Source organism: Chanodichthys erythropterus, chromosome 9 (genome assembly GCF_024489055.1).
Source record: "Chanodichthys erythropterus isolate Z2021 chromosome 9, ASM2448905v1, whole genome shotgun sequence".
NCBI classification, from domain to species: Eukaryota; Metazoa; Chordata; class Actinopteri; order Cypriniformes; family Xenocyprididae; genus Chanodichthys; species Chanodichthys erythropterus.
In genome coordinates, this window is record NC_090229.1 from 11,776,397 (window position 1) to 11,803,417 (window position 27,021).

The 27,021-nt window shown below is 36.5% G+C and overlaps 3 protein-coding genes across 3 annotated transcripts; all 3 read left to right on the forward strand.

Annotated features, from left to right (window-relative positions):
- Positions 1 to 13,362: 13,362 nt before the first annotated feature.
- paox1 (polyamine oxidase (exo-N4-amino) 1) lies at positions 13,363 to 17,064 on the forward strand. Its single transcript, XM_067394584.1, has 8 exons — positions 13,363 to 13,502; positions 13,677 to 13,829; positions 14,685 to 15,111; positions 15,202 to 15,461; positions 15,682 to 15,931; positions 16,287 to 16,399; positions 16,483 to 16,640; positions 16,760 to 17,064. Exons 2-8 carry the CDS (start codon positions 13,679 to 13,681, stop codon positions 16,919 to 16,921), a joined length of 1,521 nt encoding a protein of 506 aa, XP_067250685.1. The 5' UTR covers positions 13,363 to 13,502; positions 13,677 to 13,678; the 3' UTR covers positions 16,922 to 17,064.
- Positions 17,065 to 17,218: 154 nt separating this feature from the next.
- Positions 17,219 to 18,723, forward strand: mrpl55 (mitochondrial ribosomal protein L55). Its single transcript, XM_067394585.1, has 3 exons — positions 17,219 to 17,554; positions 17,933 to 18,134; positions 18,329 to 18,723. The coding sequence occupies exons 1-3, from the start codon at positions 17,505 to 17,507 to the stop codon at positions 18,476 to 18,478; spliced, it is 402 nt and encodes a 133-aa protein (XP_067250686.1). The 5' UTR covers positions 17,219 to 17,504; the 3' UTR covers positions 18,479 to 18,723.
- Positions 18,724 to 18,872: 149 nt separating this feature from the next.
- Positions 18,873 to 26,514, forward strand: slc5a9 (solute carrier family 5 member 9). Its single transcript, XM_067394583.1, has 13 exons — positions 18,873 to 19,008; positions 19,083 to 19,154; positions 19,448 to 19,552; positions 19,725 to 19,889; positions 20,263 to 20,368; positions 20,459 to 20,539; positions 20,633 to 20,838; positions 20,950 to 21,085; positions 21,279 to 21,386; positions 22,810 to 22,960; positions 23,332 to 23,500; positions 23,779 to 23,994; positions 25,505 to 26,514. The coding sequence occupies exons 1-13, from the start codon at positions 18,880 to 18,882 to the stop codon at positions 25,838 to 25,840; spliced, it is 1,980 nt and encodes a 659-aa protein (XP_067250684.1). The 5' UTR covers positions 18,873 to 18,879; the 3' UTR covers positions 25,841 to 26,514.
- Positions 26,515 to 27,021: the final 507 nt, after the last annotated feature.

The following is a 27,021-nucleotide window of genomic DNA, read 5'->3' on the forward strand; positions in this document are numbered from 1 at the left end:
ATTAAATCTAATTCAAATAAAAAACAACTGTTCATGCAACGTGCGTAGCATCTTTGTTTGGATTGTGATTAAAAAGCAGTGGTTCCCTCTAATTTGAAATGGCTATGTATTTTTGTTTATTATAATAATATTAATAATAAATATCTGCAACCAGTATCAGAATCTGCCAATTTGCTTGTAAAAATAAATAAATAAATCAGAATCTACATTGACCATGAAAAAAATACTAAATACTATCTAGGCTGTCTTTTTATATCAAGTAGATCTTGTCTTTCAAAAAGGTCGAGGTCAGGGATCTTGGGCTCAAAAAGGTTGGTGACCACTGTGCTAAAGCGTACAGTGCGCTATACAAATTTTGTCATCAGAAGAGTATGCGCATACTGTACGCGCACCATGCATATTTTTTTTTTCAGTAATTAGTTTCTCCACAAGGTGGCAACCGTACCCTGGGGGCGTCGATTCACAAGGTAGTCAAAGAAAAACTTCTTTAACAGAACAGACCGGCACACATGCAAGCTACAGCTACAATAGAGGCCTACATAGAGAGATTGTGCGAAGAGGCTAGAAAATACCCTCATTTGTACAGCTCTAGCATGAAAGAATACAAAGATATTTACATGAGTTGTAAGTCCTGGCGAGAGATTGCTCAAAACTGCGCATGCATCAAACGTCTGTGTACGCGTACGTGTCAAATGACGTTTGCTTTGGGCTTTAGAATAAACAGAACAATAGCACACACTGGTGTGGACGCTAATATAGTTATCACAATAGTTATCATATGATGTGAACAGCCTGTTCAGCTTTATGAAATGCAAAATATCCAATTTCAATGCACATCACTTTCCTGTTTGATACTTTAAAAGGGATAAAATTCTGTCATCATTCACTCACCCTCAAGTTGTTCCAAACATGTATGAATTTCTTTTTTCTGCTGAACACAAAAGAAGATATTTTGAAAAATGTTTGAAAAACTTCCATAATATATGTACATTTTTCCATACTGTGGAAGTAAATCTTCCCATCAACTCTTTGGTTACCCATATTCTTGAAAATATCTTCTTTTGTGTTCAGTAGAAGAAAGAAATTCATATAGGTTTGGAGCAACTTGAGGGTGAGAAAATGACGACAGATTTTTAATTTTTGGGTGAACTATCCCTTTATGATACTTGCTCCTGTTTATTTATTTTATTGTATCGATTTTATTGCAGAGATTGGAAACATACAGTGTAACTTGAGAAATGCACACTAGGTCAGAGGTCAAGTGGAACTTTCATACTCCAAAGTTCATTCAGAGTTCTGTCTCCTCCTCAAACAGACTTTCTGAGGACAATTGTGGGAAACTCATAGAGATAGCAAACACGTTGTGCCCACAGACCATTTAAAACCATGGTATTGATTTGTTTCCTCAAAGTTAAATGGCACAGGTCCATCAGTATCTCAAATTGAATTTAAAGCATAAAAAATGAATAAGCTGTGAAGTCATTCTTCTAGGTTAAACACAAAACGCTCTTTGTTGAGTTTTAATAGTTTTAATGTCCTATCGATCTGCATTTTTAAACTAAAATTATAAATCAAATGATTTATTGTGCTCTTTAATGTAATAGTGACAGCACATAGAATATGAGTAAAAAGTAAACACTCTTTTTTCTCATTTGACAGACACTCACAAACAATCAGTACGACCTCTGTTTAGATGCACCCACCTGGCTGCCCTGTGGTCAAGAGTTTAGCATCCCACAAGACACAGCATGTTCAGAGCCTGCTGGGTTCTAGCCTGTTTTAAAGCATGGAAAACACCATTGCTAGACCGTCTGCAAAAACTAAGATGCCAGATGCACTGCATGCCTTCTGTGGCGTTTATCAGGATGTGAACGACCACATAAGAAAGCTCTCAGCATGCCACATTAGTGTGTGGTGGGGTTGGGAGCTAAACAATTTCAGGGGACTTCAACTCTCTCTCTCTCGCGCTCTCTGTCCACCACTTACTTCTAGGGCAAGAGTCATACTGAAGCCAAATAACTTGGACTTTAGGTTCCAAAGTTGCACACACATATTTAAATTTATTTAATGGAAGTTTTCTGAAGCAGCGTGCCATAAATGCAATTTGCATCTAATGTTAGAACTTTGACAAAGGGCAAGCACTGATCCAACAAAAGTTTTAAGAGAGTCACTTAATTGACAGACGGACCCGAGGACAGATGATTTAGTTTCAAAGCACGTCCTAACTGAACCTGTGAGGCATTTTGTCAGTGTCAGAAGACTCAAGGTTAGGAGCGTTTTAACTCAAGATCCCTGTGGTATCAATTGTGCATATTAGGTATGTTAGGTTATTTAGTAAGTAAATATTCCAACTGTACTATTAGATGCATTTATACTCCTACTAAAAATATTTTAAAGTTATTCAGACATTTGACAGTATAGTAAAGCTATTCTTTTGAGGAATGGTGACTATACGTGACTAACAATTTAATAAATAGCTACTCACTAATGAAAAAACTACAGGTAGCCCAACATAATGATAGTATAATAGATAATAGTTAGCCTACATGAAAACGTGTTAATGTTGGCTTGCCATAAGTTTGAAAACGTGTTTGGCTTGCCATAAGTTTGCATTTAAAAAACGTATTAAACGGCTTTATAAATTGTTATAGGCTATCCTGGTCACATTTATTATCTTAGAAAAAATAAAGTCAGCAAAACTCACCTTGAAGGTCGCACAAGCGCTTTTACTTCAGTAACGGATGTTTTTCAGTTCAAATTAACCAACTCCCTCCAGAGAGTAGACGCTCAGATGTCAAACACTCATTCTTCATCAACTGTCACTGCTGTAACTGCTCTCCCCTGTGATAAAAGCGGAACGATGCTCACTAGTGACAAATCCCGCAAGGATGCGATTATACTCGCCTGAAATGAATGCGCGTTCACTGGAATGCGCGCTGAGATGCTGCTGCGTCGACAGGTCTTCTGCACTCCACGCGCGCGGCGTAATGTTGTGACTTGTGAGTGATTTCATGCAGTTGTTTGAGCCCAAAACAGTCCCTGGTTTGAGCTCTCTAGTAGTATATATTAAATATGATACCTATAAGCTATTATTTAGTAGAAAGATCGAAAAACAGATTTGAGTCAATACTATTGACGACTATATACTTTTAAATTGTGCGAGCGCGCGAATTACTGGATAAACGACCACGTGCAGAAATGTTCTGTTGTTTTCTCTGATTTTCTCGCACGGTTTAACATTTCAAGCTGTGAAATTGGGGTAGCTAACTAAAAAGCTATTCAAAAATAATTTCAAATGACTGATATTTGTTGTAGGCAAGCGTTTGTTAAATTGTCCTAACATTTGAGGCATCGGACAAAACCTCCAGCACTTAAAATATTAGTCTGCTGTTGGGCGGTCCGCCAACACTAATTCAGCTCTGAAAATTGTTCTGCAGAAGATGTGACCTTAGGCTGTCATTCCCCCTCCTGTATCATAAAGCTCCTTGCCAGACAGTGAAATATTTGATGCATAGATTATTTAAAGTCACGGGCCTCACTGATGGACTGATGACTGATTCAGATTACATTTTGAAGAGGAATGGTAATGTTTTACAGTTGCATTTATGATACAGCCTATATCAAGACTAATAAGATGAAGAGATCAACCTGCAATCCAGGCTATATTTTATATAACATAACCCAAATGTTTTAAATAGCCTACATTGTAAAAAATAAATAAATAAACATAAAAACACAGTGAAATGCATGGCAGCACAGTGTGCCAAACGTTTACCATTAATGAAAATAATGGTTAAAGGTCGTTAAAAAAGAAACGGTCAATGACAGGCAGTCATTGGCAGTGTCTGCCAAACAAAAACTAAAATTCCGGTAAAATATCCTAATTCATATGCTTTTTTTTTTTTTTTTTTGATGTTTTACAAATAAAGTTACTTCACAGATATTTCCAAGAGCACAAGGCTCTGCTCTTCAGACCTCAAAATTATTCAGACAACAGAAACAGAACATTCAACACTAACAAATCTCTAGATCTCAGCATCTTATTACAGACCAGTCTGACTTTATTTCTTTCATTCAAAGCTTCTTATTAAGAATTAACTGATGTTTAGATGTTGATTTATTGAAAACAATAAAGTTTGAAGTAATCGTTATGGAGGTAAGCATTTGCTTTAGTTTGACTCTTGACCCTTGACTTTTTAACTTTAATTTTTCTCGAGCTTCTGTAACTGTTTCTAAAGCAAAAGTTGCAAGAAGTATAACTGATCAGATGATTAAATCTTCATGAATCTGATTTACTGATCTCACCCAGAATCTGATTTATTTCAGTCTGAGGACGCTATGGATTATTGTAATCCTAGTATACTATCAAATAAAATCCTGTCCTGCTTTAATTTTTTGAAAGTTTTTAAGTCATTATGCAGAAATTATTTGGACAGGCTCATGTAGACACACACAGACATAAAGAATCAGAGTATGAACCTCAACAATGGTGACAAAATTTTCAGATAAACAGATCAACACTGAACATCACAAACCAAGCTGCTAGTCACAAAAAGCTTTTTATTGTCACCATTGTTGAGGTTAATGCACTGATTCTTGATTGCTTGAGTCTAAAAGACAGCTGAAAACACTTATAATGAATTTTAAAATATCTAATTTTTTTGACTGGTAATTTCATAATATCACAAGGCTGCTGTAAAGCTGCAAAACTAACAGCTAATATACCCAAAGACCAGACTCTGGATGGGATCAGTTGCTCAGGCCATTACAGGATGACTGAATCATCATCAACAAGGAACCAACTTCATCTGACAAGAATTTCTTTTGCAATGCTATAACAAATGTGCTTTAGAAACATATTTAAAACAGTCAGAGAGAACTGATGTCATAAAGTCAAAGGTCAAGAGCCTAACTAAAGCAAACCTTTACCTCCATAATGGTGACTTCAAACTTCATTATACACACCTAAACCTCTTTTCATTCTCATTAAGACTTTTTTTATGAAAGAAATAAAGTCAAACAGTGAAGATGCTGAGATCTAGAGAGATTTAGTGTTTAAAGTGCCCCTATTATGGATTTTTGAAAATTACCTTTCATGTAGTGTGTAACATAGCTCTAAGTGAATGAAAACATCCTGCAAAGTTTTAACATTTACATTTAGTCATTTAGCAGATGCTTTTATCCAAAGTGACTTACAAATGAGAATAGTAGAATCAATCAAATCAACATGAGAACAACAGTATGTAAGTGCTGTGTGAAGTCACAGTTATAAGTGCTCATAGCAATGATAGATACATCTTTAGCATTTTTTTGAAAATGGCTAGAGACTCGTGGCAGGTCATTCCACCAGCCAGGAAAAGACCCGGAGAAGGTCTGTGAGAGTGGTTTTGTGCCCCTTTGTGATGGCACCAAAAGGCACGGTTCACTTGCAGAATGCAAGTTCCTGGGGAGCGCATAATTCTGAAGTAGTGAGTTAAGGTATAGCGGTGCAGAGCCAGCAGTCGTTCTGTAGGCAAACATCAGAGCCTTGAATTGGATGCAAGCAGCTACTGGCAGCCAATGCAGACTGATGAAGAGAGGAGTGACGTGCGCTCTCTTCGGTTCGTTGAAGACCAGTCTTGCTGCAGCATTCTGGATCAGTTGTAGAGGCTTAACAGTGCATGCTGGAAGGCCAGACAAGAGAGCATTACAGTAGTCCAGTCTGGATAGAACAAGAGCTTGGACAAGAATTTGTGTGGAAAGCTCCGATAGGAAGGGACTAATCTTCCTGATGTTGTACAAGGCAAATCTGCAGGACCGGGCTGTTGACGCAACATGATCTGTGAAGCTTAAACAATCATCCATCACCACTCCAAGGTTCCTGGCTGAACTGGAAGCAGTAATGGTTGATGACCCAAGTTGAATTGAAAGGTTGTGATGAAGTGTTAGGTTGGCACCGAGCACAAGCAGTTCCGTTTTTGCAAGGTTGAGTTGAAGGTGGTGGTCCTTCATCCAGGCAGAAATGGCTGTCAGGCAGGCTGCGATGCGACCAGCAACCATCTGATCATCTGGTTGCAATGAAAGGTAGAGTGTGTGCCATCAGCATAACAGTGAAACCATGATCCTGAATGACAGATCCTAGTGATGACATGTAGATGGAGAAGAGAAGTGGTCCAAGCACAGAGCCCTGAGGTACCCCAGTAGCAAGATGATGTGACTTGAACACCTCACCTCTCCAAGATACCCTGAAGGACCTACCTGAGAGGTAAGATTCGAACCACTCTAGTGCGGTTCGCGAGATGCCCTTCGACATGAGCGTAGACAGGAGGATCTGGTGGTTAACGGTGTCAAAAGCAGCAGACTTAAAGAGCACCGTATATAAAGTTATTGCATCTCAAAAGTAAGAGTCGACTCTTTAAATTAATTTTAAGGTTTTTGTTTGGCACCCTGTGCTGCCAATCATTTGACAATTCTTTTTTACAGAGAAAGTGTTTGGTTGTAATAATTCAGGAAATACCTGTTAAATAACAGTGTTTTTAAAGCTTATTTAAATAAGGAGATTTTACTTTAATTTTGTGGTTTTTGTTTGGCAGTTGGTGCTCCCAGGCATTTGTCCATTTTAACTGTTTTGTTATTGTATTACAGATTATTTTTGTAATGTTAAATGCATGTGTATGTAATTTAAAAAAACAGAAAAATACTGTAATACATTTTTTTCTGTATTAAAAATGTTAATTACTGTAATTTTTCATTAATGTCATATTACTTAAAATAACAGCTGATTTGTTAATTTAGAGATAATTTTACAGAGTTTTGACTACAATTTAAAATAAAAGAAAACAACCTGAAAAAATCAGTTATTGTCTGTAAAATGTGTATTTTTACTGTGTACTTAAACTCCATAATTCAATTTATTATAATGCTTATTCATTTTTTTTAATTTACTATCTGGTGAACTGATTTTAATATTGTATCAAACAATTTCTATTGCTTATATATATATATATATATATATATATATATATATATATATATATATATATATATATATATATATATGTATGTATGTATGTATGTATTATGTATAAAAATGGTGATATAATCATAATTTCACGAGTTCACATATACATATAATTAGATGCAGTATATATACCTCTGTTGGTTGATTAGCTGAATGCTTTCCACCTGTGATAATTAGTCTAATTATCTGCACCTGCTCCGAATTTTGTTAATAAAACATCATAATGTTTTACAAAGCATGTGCAATTTAAAAAAATAAACATTTAATTTTTAAATAAAGTATCACATAATAGCAAGAAAAGAGAGTGCAAATTCTGTGGTGGTCGAAACTGTATGCTGTTTAGTTTAACCATTCTGTTTATGAATAGTTTAAGTATGGTGAAGCATGTATAATGCAGTCCTTTGAGACTGAGATGAGTTTCTAAAAGAAAAGAAAAAAATAAGGGATGAGTTGCCCTGTTATCACTGTCTAATGGCCTTCCCTTGTGTGAGAAGATGAGAGCTTTTGGCTTGACGTCTCACATTTCCTTTTGATTCCCCTGCCCTGGTAGACAGGAGCACTGAGGCATAATGATTACATAAGTGAACATAATCATGCTTTTCTCTCAGCCATGCTGTCATTAGTCTTACAAATACAGCCATGCCAGTTGGGTGATTCTGAGACAAGCGGATGACATGACTGGCATACCCATCTCTTGTATCAGAAGGCAGGCCGGGCACGGCCAGGGGGACCATTCAGCCATTGTGCCAGGAGAAATTGATGGAGAGCTCACCAGAAGGCACACAATGAGCTCTCTGATGCGCAAAACAAACGTGGTATTGTTTGGGCTACTTTTTGCTGTTTACTGTGCTGGGAGAAAGTTGCACCCACACAGAGCTCTGCAGCTTCTGTCATCTTTGGTCGATACCACCAACTTGAAGACCTACTGCATCTTTTTGTGCAAGTGTATATGATTGTTAGAGTTATGTTTTTGGTTTTCTATATGTCATTTTAGGGGCCGTTTACACTGCATTGTTTTCAACTAAAAACAGAAAACTTTTTATATGTTTTTGCCATTAATTTACACAACAACATCGTTTTGAGGGCCTGAAAATGCAAACTTATGAAAACAGGTACAAGTACAAGTTTTTGAAAACTTTGTTAAATGAATCTGTACAAAGAAAAACTTTTCCCTTTTTAGAACATTGTTGTCATGTAAACTTATCCTCAGTCTAGCGTGTTACATTCCCGAGTCAGTTTCCATGGTTACTCATGAGTTAATGATTAGATTCACCTGTCGCCATTTTAGTGCCCTTGTTAACTCTGTATAAATACTCCCTGTTTTGTTCTTTTCCTTGCTGATTACTCTCTTTAGTGTGTGTGGAAAGTGTTTGTTTTTCCTGAGATTCTCCTTCTCCTCTGTTGTTGGATTAAAGATGCATTTTAAAAGATAATTTTTATCAAAAAATGCATTCACCTAAAGGCTTAGATCAAAGTTTGATATTTCTTTGTCTCACACACACATTAGCAGTGAAATGTTCATCTGAAGTATTAGAATCTCAATATGTATTGATTCTATGCTGTGTGTGGATGGAGCTTAAAGGGATAGTTCACCCAAAAATGAAAATTTGATGTTTATCTGCTTACCCCCAGTGCATCCAAGATGTAGGTGACTTTTTTTCTTCAGTCGAACACAAATTATGATTTTTAACTGCAACCGCTGCCGTCTGTCAGTCAAATAATAGCAGTGGATGGGAACTTCAACTATAACAGTAAATAAAACTTGCTTAGACAAATCAAAATTAAAACCTGCGGCTCGTGACGACACATTAATGTCCTAAGACACGAAACGATTGGTTTGTGCGAGAAACCGAACATTATTTATATAATTTTTACCTCTAATACACCACTATGTCCAACTTCGTTCAGCTTCCTGTTAGTGAGGTAAAAAAATGCGTTCTGATGACGGAAGTGATGTCTCGCCCATATACTTCAATGAGCGCGAGACATCACTTCCGTTGTCAGAGCGCGATCAGACCTCACTAACCGGAAGTTGAACGAAGTTGGACATAGTGGTGTATTAGAGGTAAAAATTATATAAATACTGTTCGGTTTCTCGCACAAACCGATCGTTTCGTGTCTTAGGACATCAATGTGCCGTCACGAGCCGCAGGGTTTAATTTTAATTTGTCTATGGAAGTTTTTTCGACTCTTATTGTTCAAGTTCCCAATCACTGCTATTATTTGACTGACAGACGGCAGCGGTTGCAGTTAAAAATCATAATTTGCGTTCGACTGAAGAAAAAAAGTCCTCTACATCTTGGATGCACTGGGGGTAAGCAGATAAACATCAAATTTTCATTTTTGGGTGAACTATCCCTTTAAGCAGCATTGGTTTATTTATTTTTTTAGTGTTTTTGCCTTTTATTCTGATAGGACGGTATGCTGGTTAAGCAAAGTGAGAGAGAGTGTCGGGGATGGGATCAGGAAAAGTCCACAAGTCAGGATTTGAACTTGGGTTGCCTAAATCATTAGAGTATGCCATGTTAGTGTACTGCCCACTAGGCTACTGGACTAACCAGGTTCAGTTTGATAAATATTAGAACCTCATTTTGTAAGATCAAGGGGGGAACAGAATACAATGGCAAAAATCCAGCTGTTGGAATCCGTTCCCCCACCAATATGATGAGAGATGTTGATGTAGTAACTTAAAAGATGCTGATTCTTGTAATGTTGACATGCATTCTCTGTAAAGCTGCTTTGAAATGATATGTATCGTGAAAAGCGCTATACAAAAAAAAGTGAATTGAATTGATTCTAATCTCTGTGCATGCATGGAGTTTAACCAGCATCTGTTTGATAATATTAGAACCTCGCTGTGCAAGAAACATGGTGGGAATCTGACAGCAAACAATCCAGCTGTCAGAATCCGTTCCCCCACCCCCATGATGATAGATGTTGATGTAATGGGTTACTAGATGCTAATTCTATTCTGTGTGTGGAAGGAACTTAACTAGTATCACTTTAAAGATTCATTTTTGCCGGTATTGACTTTTATTGTGATTGGACAGTTTGTAGACAGGAAGCAAATTTGGAGAGAGAAGGCAGATGGGAACCAGAAAAGTCCACAAGCCTGGACTTGAACTCAGAATTCTTTGTAAACAACTGCACCAGAGATCAGCACACTTTCCACAAGGCCAACGGGAAGTGTGAGACTGAGTCAGTTTAATAAATATTAGAACCTAGTGGGATATGGAGAGGGGGAACATAATACAATGGCAAATATGCAGCTGTCAAAATATTTCATTGCATTTGATACAAAGTATCAAATCAAGCAGCTTCTGCAAACAATTACTAATGCAGTTCTCAGATCAAACTTCAATTTCTCTTAATCACTTTGTAACAAGGTTTAAGTTCAGGGAAGAGGGATGCAATTGTTCCAAAGTAACTTTAATCATAAAATAAACAACAAAACAAAAGAAAGGCAGCAGCCCCTCATGGACAACCGCCGCATAAAAACATAATAAAAACACAACATAAATAGTCCAGGCCTGATCCTCTCTTATCCTTCACTGTCGTCACTCCTCCTTTTATCTTCCCGGTGCTCCTCCATGGGACTCGCTCCGTTCCCGCAGCTCTCAGCCCCTCCCTGCTTGCCACATACTTTTTAAAACTATTCATACTGCTAAATAATGATTTTACGTGAAATCATCAAGTTTGACAACAGAAATTGTCCAAGATTTTTGTCACAATTTTGAACAATATATCTATTTTTAATACTTTGAAACATAATAAACTTTTTTTTGAGTGTGCTTGTGCTACATTTCTTTAAAGGGTTAGTTCACCCAAAGAGCCGGCATTCTGATGTAGAACCTGGAAGTGCTGCAATGTAAATAGCGTAAGATTATATGAAGAGTTTGTTTCCAAAACGTGATAAACGGCATTTAAAAAAAAACAAAAAATGAGTTTCCACCAAAATCGGGATTGTATCTGGTCGGTATTGAAGTCATTTATTAATTTTGCACAAAATGCGATATCTGTCGTGTTATTCTGTCATGTTTTCTCCCTTTCTTTCCAAAATGCGACAAACACCAGTCTCCTTTTTCTGCAGTTGGCAATATATCCGCTCAGCCAATCACAGCGCTCCATTCCACCCCCTGTAAACACTGAAGGCTTATTTAAAGCAGAACTAAGTAACTTTTTTACCTTCATAAATAGTTTTCTAAGTCCTTACGATAGTTAATTGACTTGAAGTGGTGTGTTTGAGGTGAGCACTAACCCCCTCACCGACCCGACACAATCTCGCCTCATGTTCACGTTCACGCGAGAGTGACAAAATGCTTTACGGTAATTCAAAAACAATGTATATATTATGACTTTATAAGACAATTTCGAAAATTACCCACTTCCATCGAGATTTCTTGTACTGTATTTGCAAAACTACTGCACTGGTGAGTGTTGTAGTCGTTGTAGTCCAGAGCTGTGCTTGAATTATTTACGACAGTGTGATTCACCGAAGGAACCTGTAGGGGGAGCTTCGCAAATCTTACTGAGTTCTGCTTTAAAAACCCGTTTTTAATACCAATGTACTCTGCAAATGTGTTTATTTAACAGTGCGGTGGCACCAGATACTCTTTAATCGGTAATGACAAATAATTTAAAACATTTACAAGATGACCCATTGAATTCATTTTAGGAGTGACAGCTGAATGTATTTTTAGTAAAATACCTGTATAAGATAAATATTGGCAAAGTTTAGACTCTTTCATATATGTGAATCAACTTACTTTGTTGTGTATTTTCAATTTGAAAAATAACTTTTATATTGATGGATTAATTGCATTTTGAAAAAAAAAAAGTGTCATGGATTTATTGCATTTTGGGGAAAAATTATGTTTTTATAATAAACTTTTTAAAATCAAAATGTTGATTTGAATTTTTAATGTTTTTATAACCAAAAGATGCTATGTGAAAGTTTGAAACAGAAAATAGTGTTTTTCATCTTGCTACTTATATATATATGAAAAATAAAGGACAGATTTTGTTAGAAGGTGTAATCCATCAATGCACATGCACACTATTATATTTAATAAACAATGTATGCATTGTGGGGGGCTTTGGTTATTTTAAGGTGGGCCAGACAAACAGATGATCCAGTGCATTGCCCCTGGACTGTCCTGCCCTGACAAGTTACTTCATTATAAAGTGAAAACGGCACCATGGGAAAAAGTACTGATACCTTCTCAAACCAAACATCCTCTAAATCCCACAATATCCTTCAGTCATCATCTAATCATCTTTGAGACATATGATCACATTGATGTTTCCAAAACACTCATATTTATGTGACCAACAACAGATTTATGATTATTTCTTACAGATAAAAACAGTTAAACAGCATGTTGCATGTGTAAAGCATGAAAAGTATCTTTTCAGGGGCACATTTCTGTCACAATGATAAACACTTATTAAAATTGCCCGTACATGCAGTCACTGGCCGTCCAAAAAAAGATAAACAATGAGAGTGGAGAGCAGTGTCACTCCCCCTGAGAGCAGCGGAAGATGTCTGTTGTTTGTCGGTGTAGTCTATTCACTGCGCTTTGTAAAAGATTTCACCCCTCACCTGCCTCCCACTGGATCAGATCTGTTTGACCCTGCTTTGAGACAAAGCACAGATTTTTGAAAACTAAGCTGCATACATATACAAAAGATGATAAATTACACCGATGATGAATTAATGCCACAATAAGGTCATTGATTCATCAGAGCCTGGCTGAACAAAAGGTCGGCTTGTATTGTGTCAAAAGTGAATGGCTTGGTTCTCCACTGGCCAGACTCTGGGTGTTGAAAAGTGTCAGCTTTGCAAAGCAGCTGAAAGTGCAGATAGATAAATATAGAAGGAACTGATTAAAAATGGGCATTTTGGCTGGCTTATTATAATTTCGCATGGAGTGTTTTAAACATTGGTTGAGCAGAGAAAGCCTAAGGGCAAGACTGTTCTTGTCGTATTCTTGGCTCATATAACAAAACTGTAAAGCCAATACTTTCAGATATATAATAAGATATATATGTAAACACTATCAGTATAATAATTCACTGAGCCGTAGTATTTTTACCCTGTCATTAAAAACATTGAATGCATTTTTTTTTTTTTACATATAGTGCAGTTAAAAGAGAGGCACTTCCTCTGGGGTAATCTGGTGTTCCTTGTCTTGCTCAATGGAACAGTGTCACTTGTCTTGCATGGATCAATCCATTTGTAGTCCATCCCAGGTGTTGAAAGTCTGACTCAATTCCCTGGGATTTTCTGCCCTCTATTGGACACTTGTGCATACAACGACCCGAGAAACAAAAAACATGACGATGTGTTTCTTCTACTTTAGCTATTCAGACCTTCTGACTCTGAACAAAATAAACACCGCCTCTAAATCCACATGAAGTCATGGCAGTAAAACAGGAAGTAGAATTGAGCAATGCAACTAAATACTGAAGGTGGAAACTAAGCATTTAGCGCCGTTACAAAGTAAGTAAAGACCTTTTGTTACTACTCTCTGACTTTAACTTAATATTTTCCGCTAAACCTACTCAACCTGAGCTATAAAAGCTGGTTGTGATAGTAATGCTATATACCTAATACATAATGCATCTTGATTATAGTGAAGTTAGGGTTAACGTAATACCTTCTTCAATATTAAAGACATGGCAGGCAGAAATCCATCTATCGTGGTAGTTGGTGCTGGTGTGGCCGGACTCTCCGCGGCCAAGAAGCTGAAAGAATACGGATTTAATGACGTCACGGTGCTGGAAGCCTCAGAGAAGGTCGGAGGAAGAGTAGCTACTGCAACTCTAGGTAAATACATACATTATACCTCGTATAGCACACATACATCACAATAATCATTTGAATGCACTTACACTTACAAACGGATAAGAGGATTATAGTAAAAAGTTAATATATAGAAAATGTATAATATGTTATTCAATAATATAATAACAATGAAATAAATTATTTAGTATGTGTTATTAACAATAATTATAATTGTTGATTATATTTTTGTATTCATAATAGTGTTTATTGTTTTATCAATGTTTTATTTAATTAATGAATTAATAAAATAGGGTTGTGTGCTGAAAAAGAGGAAGGAAACTGAAATCTGTGGACCCGTGACTTAGTTTCACTTCCATTAAATAGTCCAATGTTTTGTTTTGTTTTTCTTTCTTTCCTGTCAACAGATTATATAGCATGATTTTAAACACAGCTTAAATCTGATATTTTTTCCTTACATTTCCTTACATTCCTTTCCTTTTTTTTTTTTTTTTTTTTATTGTCCTGAATCCTGGTTAATTTTTGATCCTCTAAAAAATGCTGGGTTAAATATGGACAAACCCAGGGATTGGGTTGTTTTCACCCAGCCATTTTTTTCAACCAATTTTGGATTTATTTTTTTAGCCAGCAATATATTAATATAGTAAAAGGCATGTTATTGCTCATCCCCAAATAGGGGATATTTTAAGCTGAAACTTGACCAGACCAGAGACTTATATGACATCTTGTGAAAGAGGGCATAATAGATGCCCTTTAACCCAACCTGCTGGGTTTGTCCATATTTAACCCAACTTGGGTTGTTTTTAACCCAGCATTTTTTATGCTGAATTCATATCTAACAGTACATGTGACACTGTCTTTCTCTTTTTCATGTCAAAGGGAATACATGTGTTGACACTGGAGCACAATACATCCATGGGGCATCTGAAAAAAACCCAGTCTACTGTCTTCTAAATAAGTCAGGTGTCCTAAACCAGGTCCCTGAGATGGGCACTGAAGCATTTTACAGTAACAAGGGACACAAAGTGGATGCAGACTTCGCCAGACGTGCATATGAAGCTGGGGAGGGCATTATTCAATACCGTGGCTTCAACACAGGAAAGAGTTTAGGTGAACACTATGCAGAAAAAACCCAAGGTGTGATTGACAGCTTGCAAGACAATGACAAGAAAACGAGAATGCAGAGTGTTTTTGCTTTGGTTGGCAAAGACATGCTGATTGACGTCGGAGCTTCAGACCTCCACAGGATCTCTCTTGACTCCTGGCAGTACTATATCAACATGGGTGACAGTCTCAATATTGCAGGGTATGATGGGTTGAGAAGATGATCTGCATTCATTTGCAATTATTGCTAAGGGAATGATTCATTTAGTGTTAATTGCTATATGTCTGTCAGTTTTATGTTTCAGCTTGTGGATCTGCTACTAGAGGGCTTCCCTAAGGAATGTTTGCTGCTAAAAAGAGAAGTTAGTAAGATCAAATGGGATGGAACCTTCTCTGTAGCCCCCTCTCCGATTCCCCCTCCTCATGATGAACCTCTCCCTGCTCACACTGAAGCTGCTTCTGATGAAAAAGTCCGCCAGTACCCAGTTTGCATTGTCTGTGAGAATGGAGAAGAGATTCTAGCCGATCATGTAATAGTGACCATTTCTCTGGGTATGTGCTGATAAGGATTGAGTGTTGTGAGGATGATTATGCTGTCTTAAAGTGAGACTGGTACATTTATGTGTGACTGGTGAAGTGATAAATCTTGCCATTGCAAATTGAAAGCTCTCTCTCTCTCTGTGTGTGTGTGTGTGTGTGTGTGTGTGTGTGTGTGTGTGTGTGTGTGTGTGTGTGTGTGTGTGTGTGTGTGTGTGTGTGTGTGTGTTTGAAGGTTGTCTAAAGGCTCAAGCTTCCAGCCTCTTCATCCCCAGTCTCCCAACCGAGAAAATGGAGGTCATCGATAAGCTGTGCTTTGGAAATATTGCCAAGATCTTTCTGGAGTATGAAGAGGCATTCTGGGAGGATGAAGTTGGTTCTATCAGCCTCATTTATGAGGATGACACGCCTGCCTCAGTATCCACCAATAAAATGCAGTGGATCAAGAACATGCAGTACTTTTCTGTCCTGAGACCTAAAGAAAGGTTAATGTTGCATTAAATGACACTAAAATATTCAGTATTTGTTAATGTTAAATTCATTCATGTAGAAGTAGAAATGCCAAATGAGAAATCTGGATATATACTATTAGTCCAAAATACCAGAACTAATATTAATAGTAAAATGTAGAAAAATCAGTCAAATTCTGTGCTCTAAAAAATCTAAACATGTAATAATAATAGTAATAATAATAATAATTATTATGACTGTTTATGCTTCAAAACACTTTAGTAACATTATTAATGTACTTCAGAAAAATAAATTATAATATGACTCATCTCCTTAAATATTGGTACTTGTTAGCGTTTATTAATCTTCTATTAATTTTCTCTTTTCTAGGTTTGGCAATATCTTAATTGGTTGGTGTCCAGGAGACATAGCTGACCTGATTGAAACCATGCCAGATAAGGAACTCTCAACTGCTATCACTGATCATCTCAAAATGTTCTTTGGTAAAAAAAAATACCAATTTTTTTTTTTTTTAAGTTCTCAAAAAAAGCTTTTGTCATCATGTAGTATTTTCTGTACTTCCTAGGACATTCAAACATTCCTCAGCCGAAGTCCATACTCACCACTAAGTGGCGCAGCAACAAGTTCGTAAAGGGATCTTACGCTTTCCTCCCTGTTGGTGTTGATGTGCAAGTAATGGACATGTTGGCACAACCACTAATGGGCAGTCGGGGTCCTGATGAAGTATGGGATTTTTATTTTATTTTATTTTATTTATTGCCTACAGTTATGTTGAATTTAAATTAGTAATTGATAATTATTTTAATTATTTAAATTGAAATTTTTCACTTCATATATTTCAGGATCTTCAGGTCTTGTTTGCAGGTGAGGCAACGATGAAGACTCTTTATGGCACAGTGCAAGGAGCTCTACTGTCAGGACACAGAGAGGCTGACAGACTGGCAGCACATTATAAGAAGACAGCAGCTCCCACTTCCCCTACCTCACTGGACAAACAAAATTAGAGAGTTAAAATGTATTATCTAATTATCTAATTACACTGACATCATCACTATTATGATTTGATGATGATGGTTTGACTGATGATGTGATCTCAACAAGCCTGCCCCCATGAGACTTCTCTATGTAAAATAAAACAACTTTTTGAGGAAAAATGACTGACTTTTAGATTTTATTGATGTATACTATACCTGTTTATATTATATAGACTACGTTTTAGAAACCAACTAAATGTGTTTTTATGTCGAGTTGAATTTCATACAATATTTTTAATACATTTTTGCATGCTAAATTGTGGTTTATTGCGATTGTAAGCAGTTGGCTTGCGTGAATCTATTTTATGCACATTAAGAGATAGAAAAAAAAAAACCTTTTATTTCTAAATTAAATGTAAATAAAAATCCAAAGAGAGCAGATAGCGGAACTATTGAAAGCTGCAGTACAAGTTTCCAGGCGGAGCTTTTTATGCTGACGCACATCCATGCCGTTTGTTGATGGTGACCTTCTTCATTTTGAAGAGTTATGATATTTTCTTTTTACATTTATGAATGTATTTACTAGATAGCCGTTTCCAGGGTTGCAAATATTATGATCATGGCTCTAAATGCAATTGGCCAGCCGTGCAAGAGTTTATTTGGGTAAGTAATGAACCGATTGCAGCTTGAGTTCGCTCATCTTTTGATAGTGTGGTAACTTGGTTATTACATTTTCGTATCTAGTGTAATGTATTAAGTTTTAAACGAAGCCAAACCACTCATTTTACTCGTTTATGTATGTATATGTATTACTATTCAATATGTATAAGACCTGTGCATGGAAGGATTTTAATAACTTAGCCATTTCCCCAATGACAAATAACAACATAAAACCTCAATCTAACTTGGCTTCGCACTGAATGAGATCAAATGAGTTTCAAGCTGAAGCTGATTTTTCTATTGTACTGCAGCTATTTGAAGCGTAATCATTGATGCTCAGAAATGTCTAGATGTTTAATGTCTTTTTATTGTTTTGCACAGGTGTCTTCAGGCTGTTGTCACTCACAGGTGTTTGCAAGCCACATCCACATTTCGCACCACAGCCTTTCAGTCAGACTCCAACAGAACCTGTGTGGTCCGCTTTGGGAGGCAGAAGTATGAGAGGATGTATCCAGTTCTGTTGGTGAGACCTGACGGGTCCACCATTAACATAAGATATAAAGAGCCCAAAAGAATAATGAAGGTTAGTGGTTTGTATCCAAGAACTTTTCCTAAAAGTTCAAGCAAAAATGAAAATCCTGTTATTTTTCTGTGGAATACAAAATTATATATTTTTTGAAGAACTTTTTTGTTTATAATGAAGTCAAGCTTTAAAAAAGGGACCTGGGGTGTATGTTTTGAGTCAGTTATCATTGACAGCTTTTACTCTTTTGCCAGATGCCTGTGGACATCAACACCCTCTCTGAGGAGGAGAGGAAAATCAGGATGCGGAAAAGAGAACCGAAGAGGGCAGCCAAACAGAAATTGGAGGATTTTGAGGATGATTTCAAAGTTGACGATTACAGCAAATTCTGGAAAAAGAAATGAATGGACTGATATAGTTAAATGTCACGTTAAGAGTATTTATGATGTATAACATGTACAAAATTACAGTTTTGTTTTATAAGTCACTCTGCAATAAAAAAATCTTGGAATGTTTGTAGTCCGTCTCTGTCTCTTTTTTTATTTGGGGCTAAATTGCAGCAGTATTGTTACATATACTCTACTGGTCAAAAGTTATAGTATGTATGTATGTGTGTGTGTCTTCCTAAAACAAAATGTTAACTTCTAAAGTACATTAGTTTACAGCGTCCTCACGTGGTGATGGGTATCCGTCATATAATGTGTAACTCTTGCATTCTCAGCATTCTCTGGAACAGGCTGATTAATTATTAATGAAATCAGCACCTGCTTCAAAGTTCACACTTTTGCCTCAGGCATTGTAGAAAATGCCAACTTCACCTGAGCCTGTAACGGGCACCCAAGAGCCCGAGGTGCCCGCGAAGTTTGCTTTTGAGGCTGCTGATATTGCTGTGGTTGTAGTCTACTTCGTGTTTGTGTTGGCAGTCGGAATATGGGTACGTGAAATATTTGCATTTATGTAGAGAATTTGGTATGTCTAACTTTTGATGCTGAGATTTCTGATTTGTAGTCCTCAGTCAGAGCCAACCGTGGGACGGTGGGTGGATACTTTTTGGCAGGACGATCCATGACATGGTGGCCAGTGAGTTTCTGTGTCTTTACTCTTAATATTTATCTTGTGCATGTCTACAAGGAAGAACCTTGATTTTCAAAGCCCTGGCCTGGAATTACAACCAGGAAAAGGGAAATAATGAAATCCCTGCAGTCTCCTAAAAGAGTTTATTACTTAAACAATAAATTGAATGTGTAAAGTTTTAGAAACAAGTTCTATTTGACAGCTGAATTAGTGTTTTGGGTGAAGATGTTTCTTTCAGCTTCATTTATCATAGTTTCCTTTAGTTTTGAGAGTGTTTTCTCAGTATTGTGTTTCAACAGATTGGTGCCTCTTTGATGTCCAGTAACGTAGGCAGTGGTCTGTTCATTGGATTAGCAGGGACAGGAGCCGCTGGGGGACTCGCAGTCGGGGGATTTGAGTGGAATGTACGGTAGACAAATCATTCCTTATCTTACAAGCTTCCAGTGTTGTTTCAGTAATAACTGATTTCACTTGTGAGTTTATAGTTGTCTTAGGCTAAACAAATATTTGAAAGCTTTATTGCATCACATGCTCAAACAAAACATCTTATCAGACATCAAGTGTGATGCTCTGTAGGCAGCGTGGGTCCTCATTGCCTTGGGCTGGATTTTTGTGCCTGTGTATATTACTGCTGGAGTGGTCACAATGCCAGAGTATCTGAGGAAGAGGTTCGGGGGTCAGCGCATTCGAATCTACATGAGTGTGCTGTCTCTCATCCTTTACATCTTCACCAAGATATCAGTAAGTCTATATATATATGCAAATATTATCATGGCTCTAAATGCAATTGGCCAGCTGTGCAAGAGAGTTTATTTGGGTAAGTAATGAACCGATTGCAGCTTGAATTCACTCATCTTTTGATATAGTTATTTTATTTTCACTTTTTGTTTTTAATGTAATGCATTAAGTTTTAAACAAAGCCAAGACACTCATTTTACCCATTTAACAAAGTATTACCATTCAAAATGTATAAAACCTGTTCAGTAGTTTCTTAACTATTTCCCCATTGACAAATAACATAACATAAAACCTCAATCTATCTGACTTCGCACTGAATGAGATCAAATGAGTCTTTTAATAAAGTTCATCATAATATTAACTACCTTTTTTTCAGACAGACATTTTTTCAGGGGCTTTATTCATCCAGGTGTCACTGGGGTGGGACCTGTATCTCTCCACCGTTGTGCTGCTAGCTGTCACTGCACTCTATACTATAGCTGGTAATACAAAAACAACTGATTTTTTAGATAACTAATGTCTAAATGTGATTCTAGTTGAAATGCAGCAACTTGTGGCTTGTCTTAATGCAGGTGGGCTGACAGCAGTAATCTACACTGATGCCTTACAGACTGTCATCATGGTAATAGGAGCATTTGTCCTCATGTTCATAGGTATAGATCCCTTCTTTATGAAAATATACAATTACATGAATTATTCCTGGGTAACTACAGTGATTGCATTTCAAAATGATTTTCCCTCGGCAGCATTTGACAAAGTTGGATGGTATGAGGGTTTGCTGGTTCAGTATGAAAGAGCTATACCTGCTATCAAGGTTCCCAACACCACTTGCCATCTTCCTCGGTCTGATGCCTTTCATATCTTCAGAGATCCAGTGACAGGAGACATTCCTTGGCCAGGCCTGATCTTTGGACTCACAGTTCTGGCCACATGGGTGTGGTGCACAGACCAGGTGAAACAGAAGTTCTGTTCACTACGACTTTACAATTTAAGTTACAAATAGGTCTCTTTAAGCTTAAAAAACATTTTACATCAAGTAATTGCATCTCTTTAATGTTTGAAGGTAATAGTGCAAAGATCTCTGTCTGCCAAAAACTTGTCCCATGCCAAAGGTGGTTCAGTACTCGGTGGCTACCTCAAGGTCTTCCCTATGTTCTTCGTTGTTATGCCAGGAATGATCAGCAGAGCCCTTTACCCAAGTATGCTCAGTCATTCTTGCATTTCCCCTAGATTAATGGGCTAGATTTAAAAAAAAAAAAAAAATCAAACATTTATTAAACCGATGAAAAGGGGTTTATGATATTTTTTATGGACTTTCCACACCATTTTTTTGGTTGAATGTGAAATCTGTTTTCATGGTAAATAGTGTGTTTGGGTTTGTGTATTTTCTAGATGAAGTAGGATGTGTGGATCCTGATGAGTGTCTGAAGATCTGTGGGGCCAGTGTTGGCTGCTCTAACATTGCTTATCCAAAGCTAGTTGTGGAGCTCATGCCAGTGGGTATGACAACCTTTTACACTTAGTTGAAAATTTCCTTTCTGTCAGCTATAGGATTGACCTGTACACACACGGGTTTGTTTTGCTATCTTAGTGAGGACATTCCATAGGCGTAATGGTTTTTATACTGTACAAACTGTACATTCTATCCCCCAACTCCTAAACCTACCTAGCACAGAAAACAATTTGCATTTTTAAATTTTTAATAAAACATTGTTTAGTATGTTTTTAAAGCTATTTTAAAGTTGCCCTAGAATCAAAAATTGAATTTACCTTGGCATAGTTGAATAACAAGAGTTCAGTATTTGGAAAAGACATATATTGAGTTTCAGACTCCATTGTTTCCTCCTTCTTATGTAAATCTCATTTGTTTAAAAGACCTCAGAAAAACAGGTGAATCTGTTACGTAACAGTCGGGATCATTAACATGTACGCCCCCAATATTTGCATATGCCAGCCCATGTTCAAGGCATTAGACAAGGGCAGCCAGTATTAATGTCTGGATGTGCACAGCTGAATCAACAGACTAGGTAAGCAAGCAAGAACAATAGCGAAAGATGGCAGATGGAGCAATAATAACTGACATGATCCATGATTACATGATATTTTTAGTGATATTTGTAAATTGTCTTTCTAAATGTTTCGTTAGCATGTTGCTAATGTGGTTAAAGTTACCATCGTTTATTACTGTATTCACGGAGACAAGTGAGCCATCGCTATTTTCATTTTTAAACACTTGCAGTCTGTATAATGCACAAACACAACTTCATTCTTTATAAAAGCGTGCGATTTAAAGGGGCCGCGCGCTGAATCTGTGCATAGGTAATGATGCCCCAAAATAGGCAGTTAAAAAAATTATTAAAAAAAAACCTATGGGGTATTTTGAGCTGAAACTTCACAGAAACATTCAGGGGACACCTTAGACTTATATTACATCTTGTAAAATCTGGTTCTAGGGCACCTTTTAAATATGAGGACTCATGAAATGTCCTCATTAAACATGTTTACGTCATAATACAAGTGTAATTCCCATGTCATTATACAAATTTGTGTCCTCATAAATTTGTGTACACACACACACACATATATGCCTGGTCTCAATGTCTTGTTGCCTTTATATGGGTTTTACATAAAAAAAACAAAAAAACAAAAAAACAGCATGTGTCAATTACTTTTATTTTTTACTGAAATGGCAAACTGTAGCAGAAATGACAGTGCTCTAAAACGTTATTAGCTGAATACATTGAACATGAAATAGATCTAATGAAGACCAAGTTCTAGTGAAATATCTTCACAGTCCATTTATTTAAGCTAGAATTTCTCAATTTTAGGCTTGCTTCCTACCCAGATGTTTTATTTATAGATAAGATTTTGATGAGCAGAGTAATTGTGTTGTAATTGTGTTAACACTGTAATTGTGTTGTAGGTTTGAGAGGTCTGATGATCGCTGTAATGATGGCAGCGCTCATGTCCTCTCTCACCTCTATATTCAACAGTAGCAGTACTCTGTTCACCATGGACATTTGGCAACGAATCCGGCCACGGGCCTCTGAGAGAGAGCTCATGGTAGTGGGCAGGTATAGTTTCTGTTAAATGCTTTGCAGAAAAACTTTAGAACACTTTCATTTTGATCACATTTTTCAGAAAGTATCTAAAAGAAATGAATGTTATCATTATAGCGATACATACAAACCCGTTTAACGAAAGTGGAACTGGTCCACCACCATTTCCACACCAGGTGGATAACCACATTGCAGCGGTTTTGTTGGTCTGTTTTTGGGTGATAAAGGCATATGGCGCATGTATAACAGTGCTCAAATCAATTAGATATAATTCATATGCAAAATGTCAGTGATGGTAATAATGAAGCATGAGTATAAGGTCAACAGCCTGAATATCCTGACTTATTTGCTGTGTCTTAATTGCTGCTGTTTATTTACCTCTACAGGGTGTTCATTTTATTCCTAGTGGCCCTGAGCATTGTGTGGATTCCTATCATTCAAACAGCCAATAGTGGACAGCTGTTTGACTACATTCAGGCCATCACTAGCTACCTGGCACCTCCCATCACCACAGTGTTTATTATGGCCATCTTCTGGGAGCGAGTAAATGAACAGGTGAATTAATTAACTTTCATCTGATTTGTGCTCATGCAATAAAGACAATGCTGGACAATGACACCATTTTCTTCTAGAGCTGCTGTACAGCCAAAATTGTGTTTCCTCTATCACTGTAAAGCTCCTTTGAAAAAATCTGCATTGTAAAAAGCACTTTATAAATAAAGGTGACTTGACATGACTAAAGTGAAAGTTAAATTGCCTATAACGTTTGATGCATTTCTTATAAGAAGATTGTAAAACATCCAAGTGAAGCTCTTTCCTTTTATCTTGCACAGGGTGCGTTTTGGGGTCTGATAGTGGGACTTGTGGTTGGCACAGTGAGGATGGTAATGGAATTTGTCTATGGCACCCCATCATGCGGAGAGAAAGACCTGCGTCCCGCCCTGCTGAAAGATGTGCACTACCTGTATTTTGCTCTAATTCTGCTTGCACTGACAGCTTTGATCATCACAACTGTCAGCCTCTGCACTGCACCTATTCCAGAGCAACACGTAACTATCAACCGCAATTCAAGAACACATACACATTTAAATATAGATTTTTATTACACGGCTCTCTGAATTGCTTGGTTCTGATTGGTCAGTTGCAACATTCTATAGTCGGTTATTCTCTGATAATGATCCAGGTATTTGAGGTCAGTGTCCTGAAAATGTATGCTGCTTATCAGTGTGCTTCTTTCATGTGTCTTATATCATATACAGTCAAACCAAAAAATATTCAGACACTAGATATGTTTTTTTTTTTTTTTACTTATTTCATTTATTTTTTTATTTTTATTTCGTTTTATTTTTAGTTAGTTTTAATTATTTATTTCCAGTTAATAATTTTAGTGCTTCAACTTAAACTTATTTCAGTTTATTACCAAGGTAACATTTCTAATTTTCATTTAGTTTACACTGCAAAAAATGCTGTTCTTACTTAGAGTTTTTGTCTTGTTTCTAGTGAAAATATTTTAAAGTTCTTAAATCAAGAAGTATTTTCTTGACAAGTAAAAATTATTTTCTTGTTTTCAGGAAAAATAAGTCAAAATGAAGAGAGTTTTTCCTTAAAACAAGCAAAATAATCTGCCAATGGGGTAAGCAAAATAACCTTATTTCAAACCAAAAATAAGCTTTATAATCTTATTTTCAGTTTGTAATAAGATTATTTTGCTTTTTTTTAAGGAAAAACTCTCTTAATTTTGACTTATTTCTCCTGAAAACAAGAAAATAATTTTTACTTGTCTAGAAAATGCTTCTTGATCTAAGAATTTTTAGATATTTGGACTGGAAATAAGACAAAAATTCTAAGTAAGAACACCATTTTTTGCAGTTTAAGTTTTTCCAGCTAATATTTATATTTTATTTCAGCGTTATTTCAGTTAACGGAAATGTTTTTAATAGAAACAATAATAACCCTGATTATTATTATTAATAGTTGGTCTACAGTAATATTGTTGACGTGTTCGTCTTGTTGCTCGAACGAATGTTTTGTACACTTTATAGATTATAAAGAGGTAAGATTTTAAATAGATTTGTGCTCAAATCAGTTTTGATGTACATTATCCCTTCCATATCCATTTGTATAAGACACTTAAAAAAAAGGAGATAAAGAGCATGTACTCAGGCCATTACCTATCTAAAAGGGGATTTCCATGTATTTATATTGGTTTCAAATTAAGAAAATTACATATAACACACTAATCCAACATTTTGCATTCTTAGTTTTAATTTAATTATTTATTAACCATTTTCTTCCCACAAAAGGAGGTTCTGCTGCCCAAAAAAGCCCAAATTATCTAGGCTATATAACATGTGCACTGACAAAGACTACCTTGATTTTGGAAATTAATTCATAAAGACAAGACTTTTTTCATTTCTTTAATAGCATAAAAAGCAAAGAAAGCGTGTCATTTTTTCAGTTATATATTTATATACACAAAGCATTACATCATTTATGATGATATTTTAGCTGTAACACACACTGAACATGAGCTAATATAACACTTACATTTCATTTCAGCTTGTTCGTTTGACCTGGTGGACAAGACACAGTAAGAAAGAGCGTGTAGAGCTGAAAGATCCCTGGGCTAGAGGCTCTGAACCAGCAGGCTCTGATCCCAGCACTACAGAGTCAGAGGGGTCGGATGAGGACACGCCTTCATGGTGGAAGCGTGCTGGAATGTGGCTGTGTGGTCTCTCACATGTGGCTAAACAAGAGATGAGTGAGGAGGAACGGCAGGCTCTGGAAAAGAAACTCACGAGTATTGAAGAAGACCACGCTTGGAAGACTGTCTGCAATGTCAATGCCCTCATTTTACTCACTGTCAATGTCTTTCTTTGGGGGTACTTTGCTTGAATGTAATGTGAAGTTCTGAAAAGCACTTTGTTTGTAAGAATCTTATCAATAAAACACATGTAGATGTCTGCTCTCATTTTATATACTGCCAGTCTTTCCTCACTTTAATGTACAATAAAACTTGTGAATTGTACACTTTTGATGTATTTTATTTCAAGAGGAGTATTTGACTCTGATTTTTAAATAACTTTTAATTTTAAAAGTTTATTAAAAGCAGTTTGATGTCTGATATGTATTTATGTATGATATAATTAGATATACATAAAAAAAAAATAATTTGGGGTTTATAAGACACTTCATATTATTGATTTGACTGCACTGAATTGAGCTGGGTGATAAAAGCTGATTCGACTTTTTGTAACTGATGAATTTTGCAATATCAACACTTATTCAACTGAATTGAATCAACACTGAACTGACTCAAACTGAACAATTTACTTCTGTAGAGCTGCTTATAGAATTTAACTTTGAGTTTTACACTTATTGAAATGAACTGAAACAACACTGAGCGGAATAATGACACTATTTCCTGTATTATCTTATATTTGTTTAAGTTTGCGTCTGTCATTGATCGATAGCTTTCTGTTTGTTACTGTAAAGCTGTTTTGATACAGTCTGTATTGTATTTATACATATTGTTTCAAAGTGCTAAATAAATAAAGGTGACTTGACTTGACCTGAATAATTTCTGTTGTGTCATAATGACAAAATATAATGTAGGTAAGATGCCTCTAAATCAAGTTCTCAACCGGGGGTGGGGCATCTAAATGATATACATATTATCATTATTCAAAATAAGTTATATAAAGATAATGCAAAGTAATAAAATGCTTAAAACGTATATATTTCTCATTTTAATTTGTCCCCTCAACAGTTGTTTTCATTGATGAACATGCAGGGTAGGAATGAAAAGAAACTTGAGGCACCATTTGGCGATTTCTGTGATGTTTCTGTGAATAAAGAAGCCTGAAAGCCAGCAGCTTTGTTATCATTACTGCAGAAGTGCCAGAGGAATTATCTCAGCCGTTTAATATTGTGTTGGACAACGGGGGGCCTTTTGGTCAAAAAGGTTGAAAGTTGCTTTAAATGACTTTTCCAATCCACCTCCGGTTGATCCTCGCCAGGTTTTCCAGCGCACCTCATCCATATTCTCATTGTGGGCGTGAGTCTCTCTGCTTTAA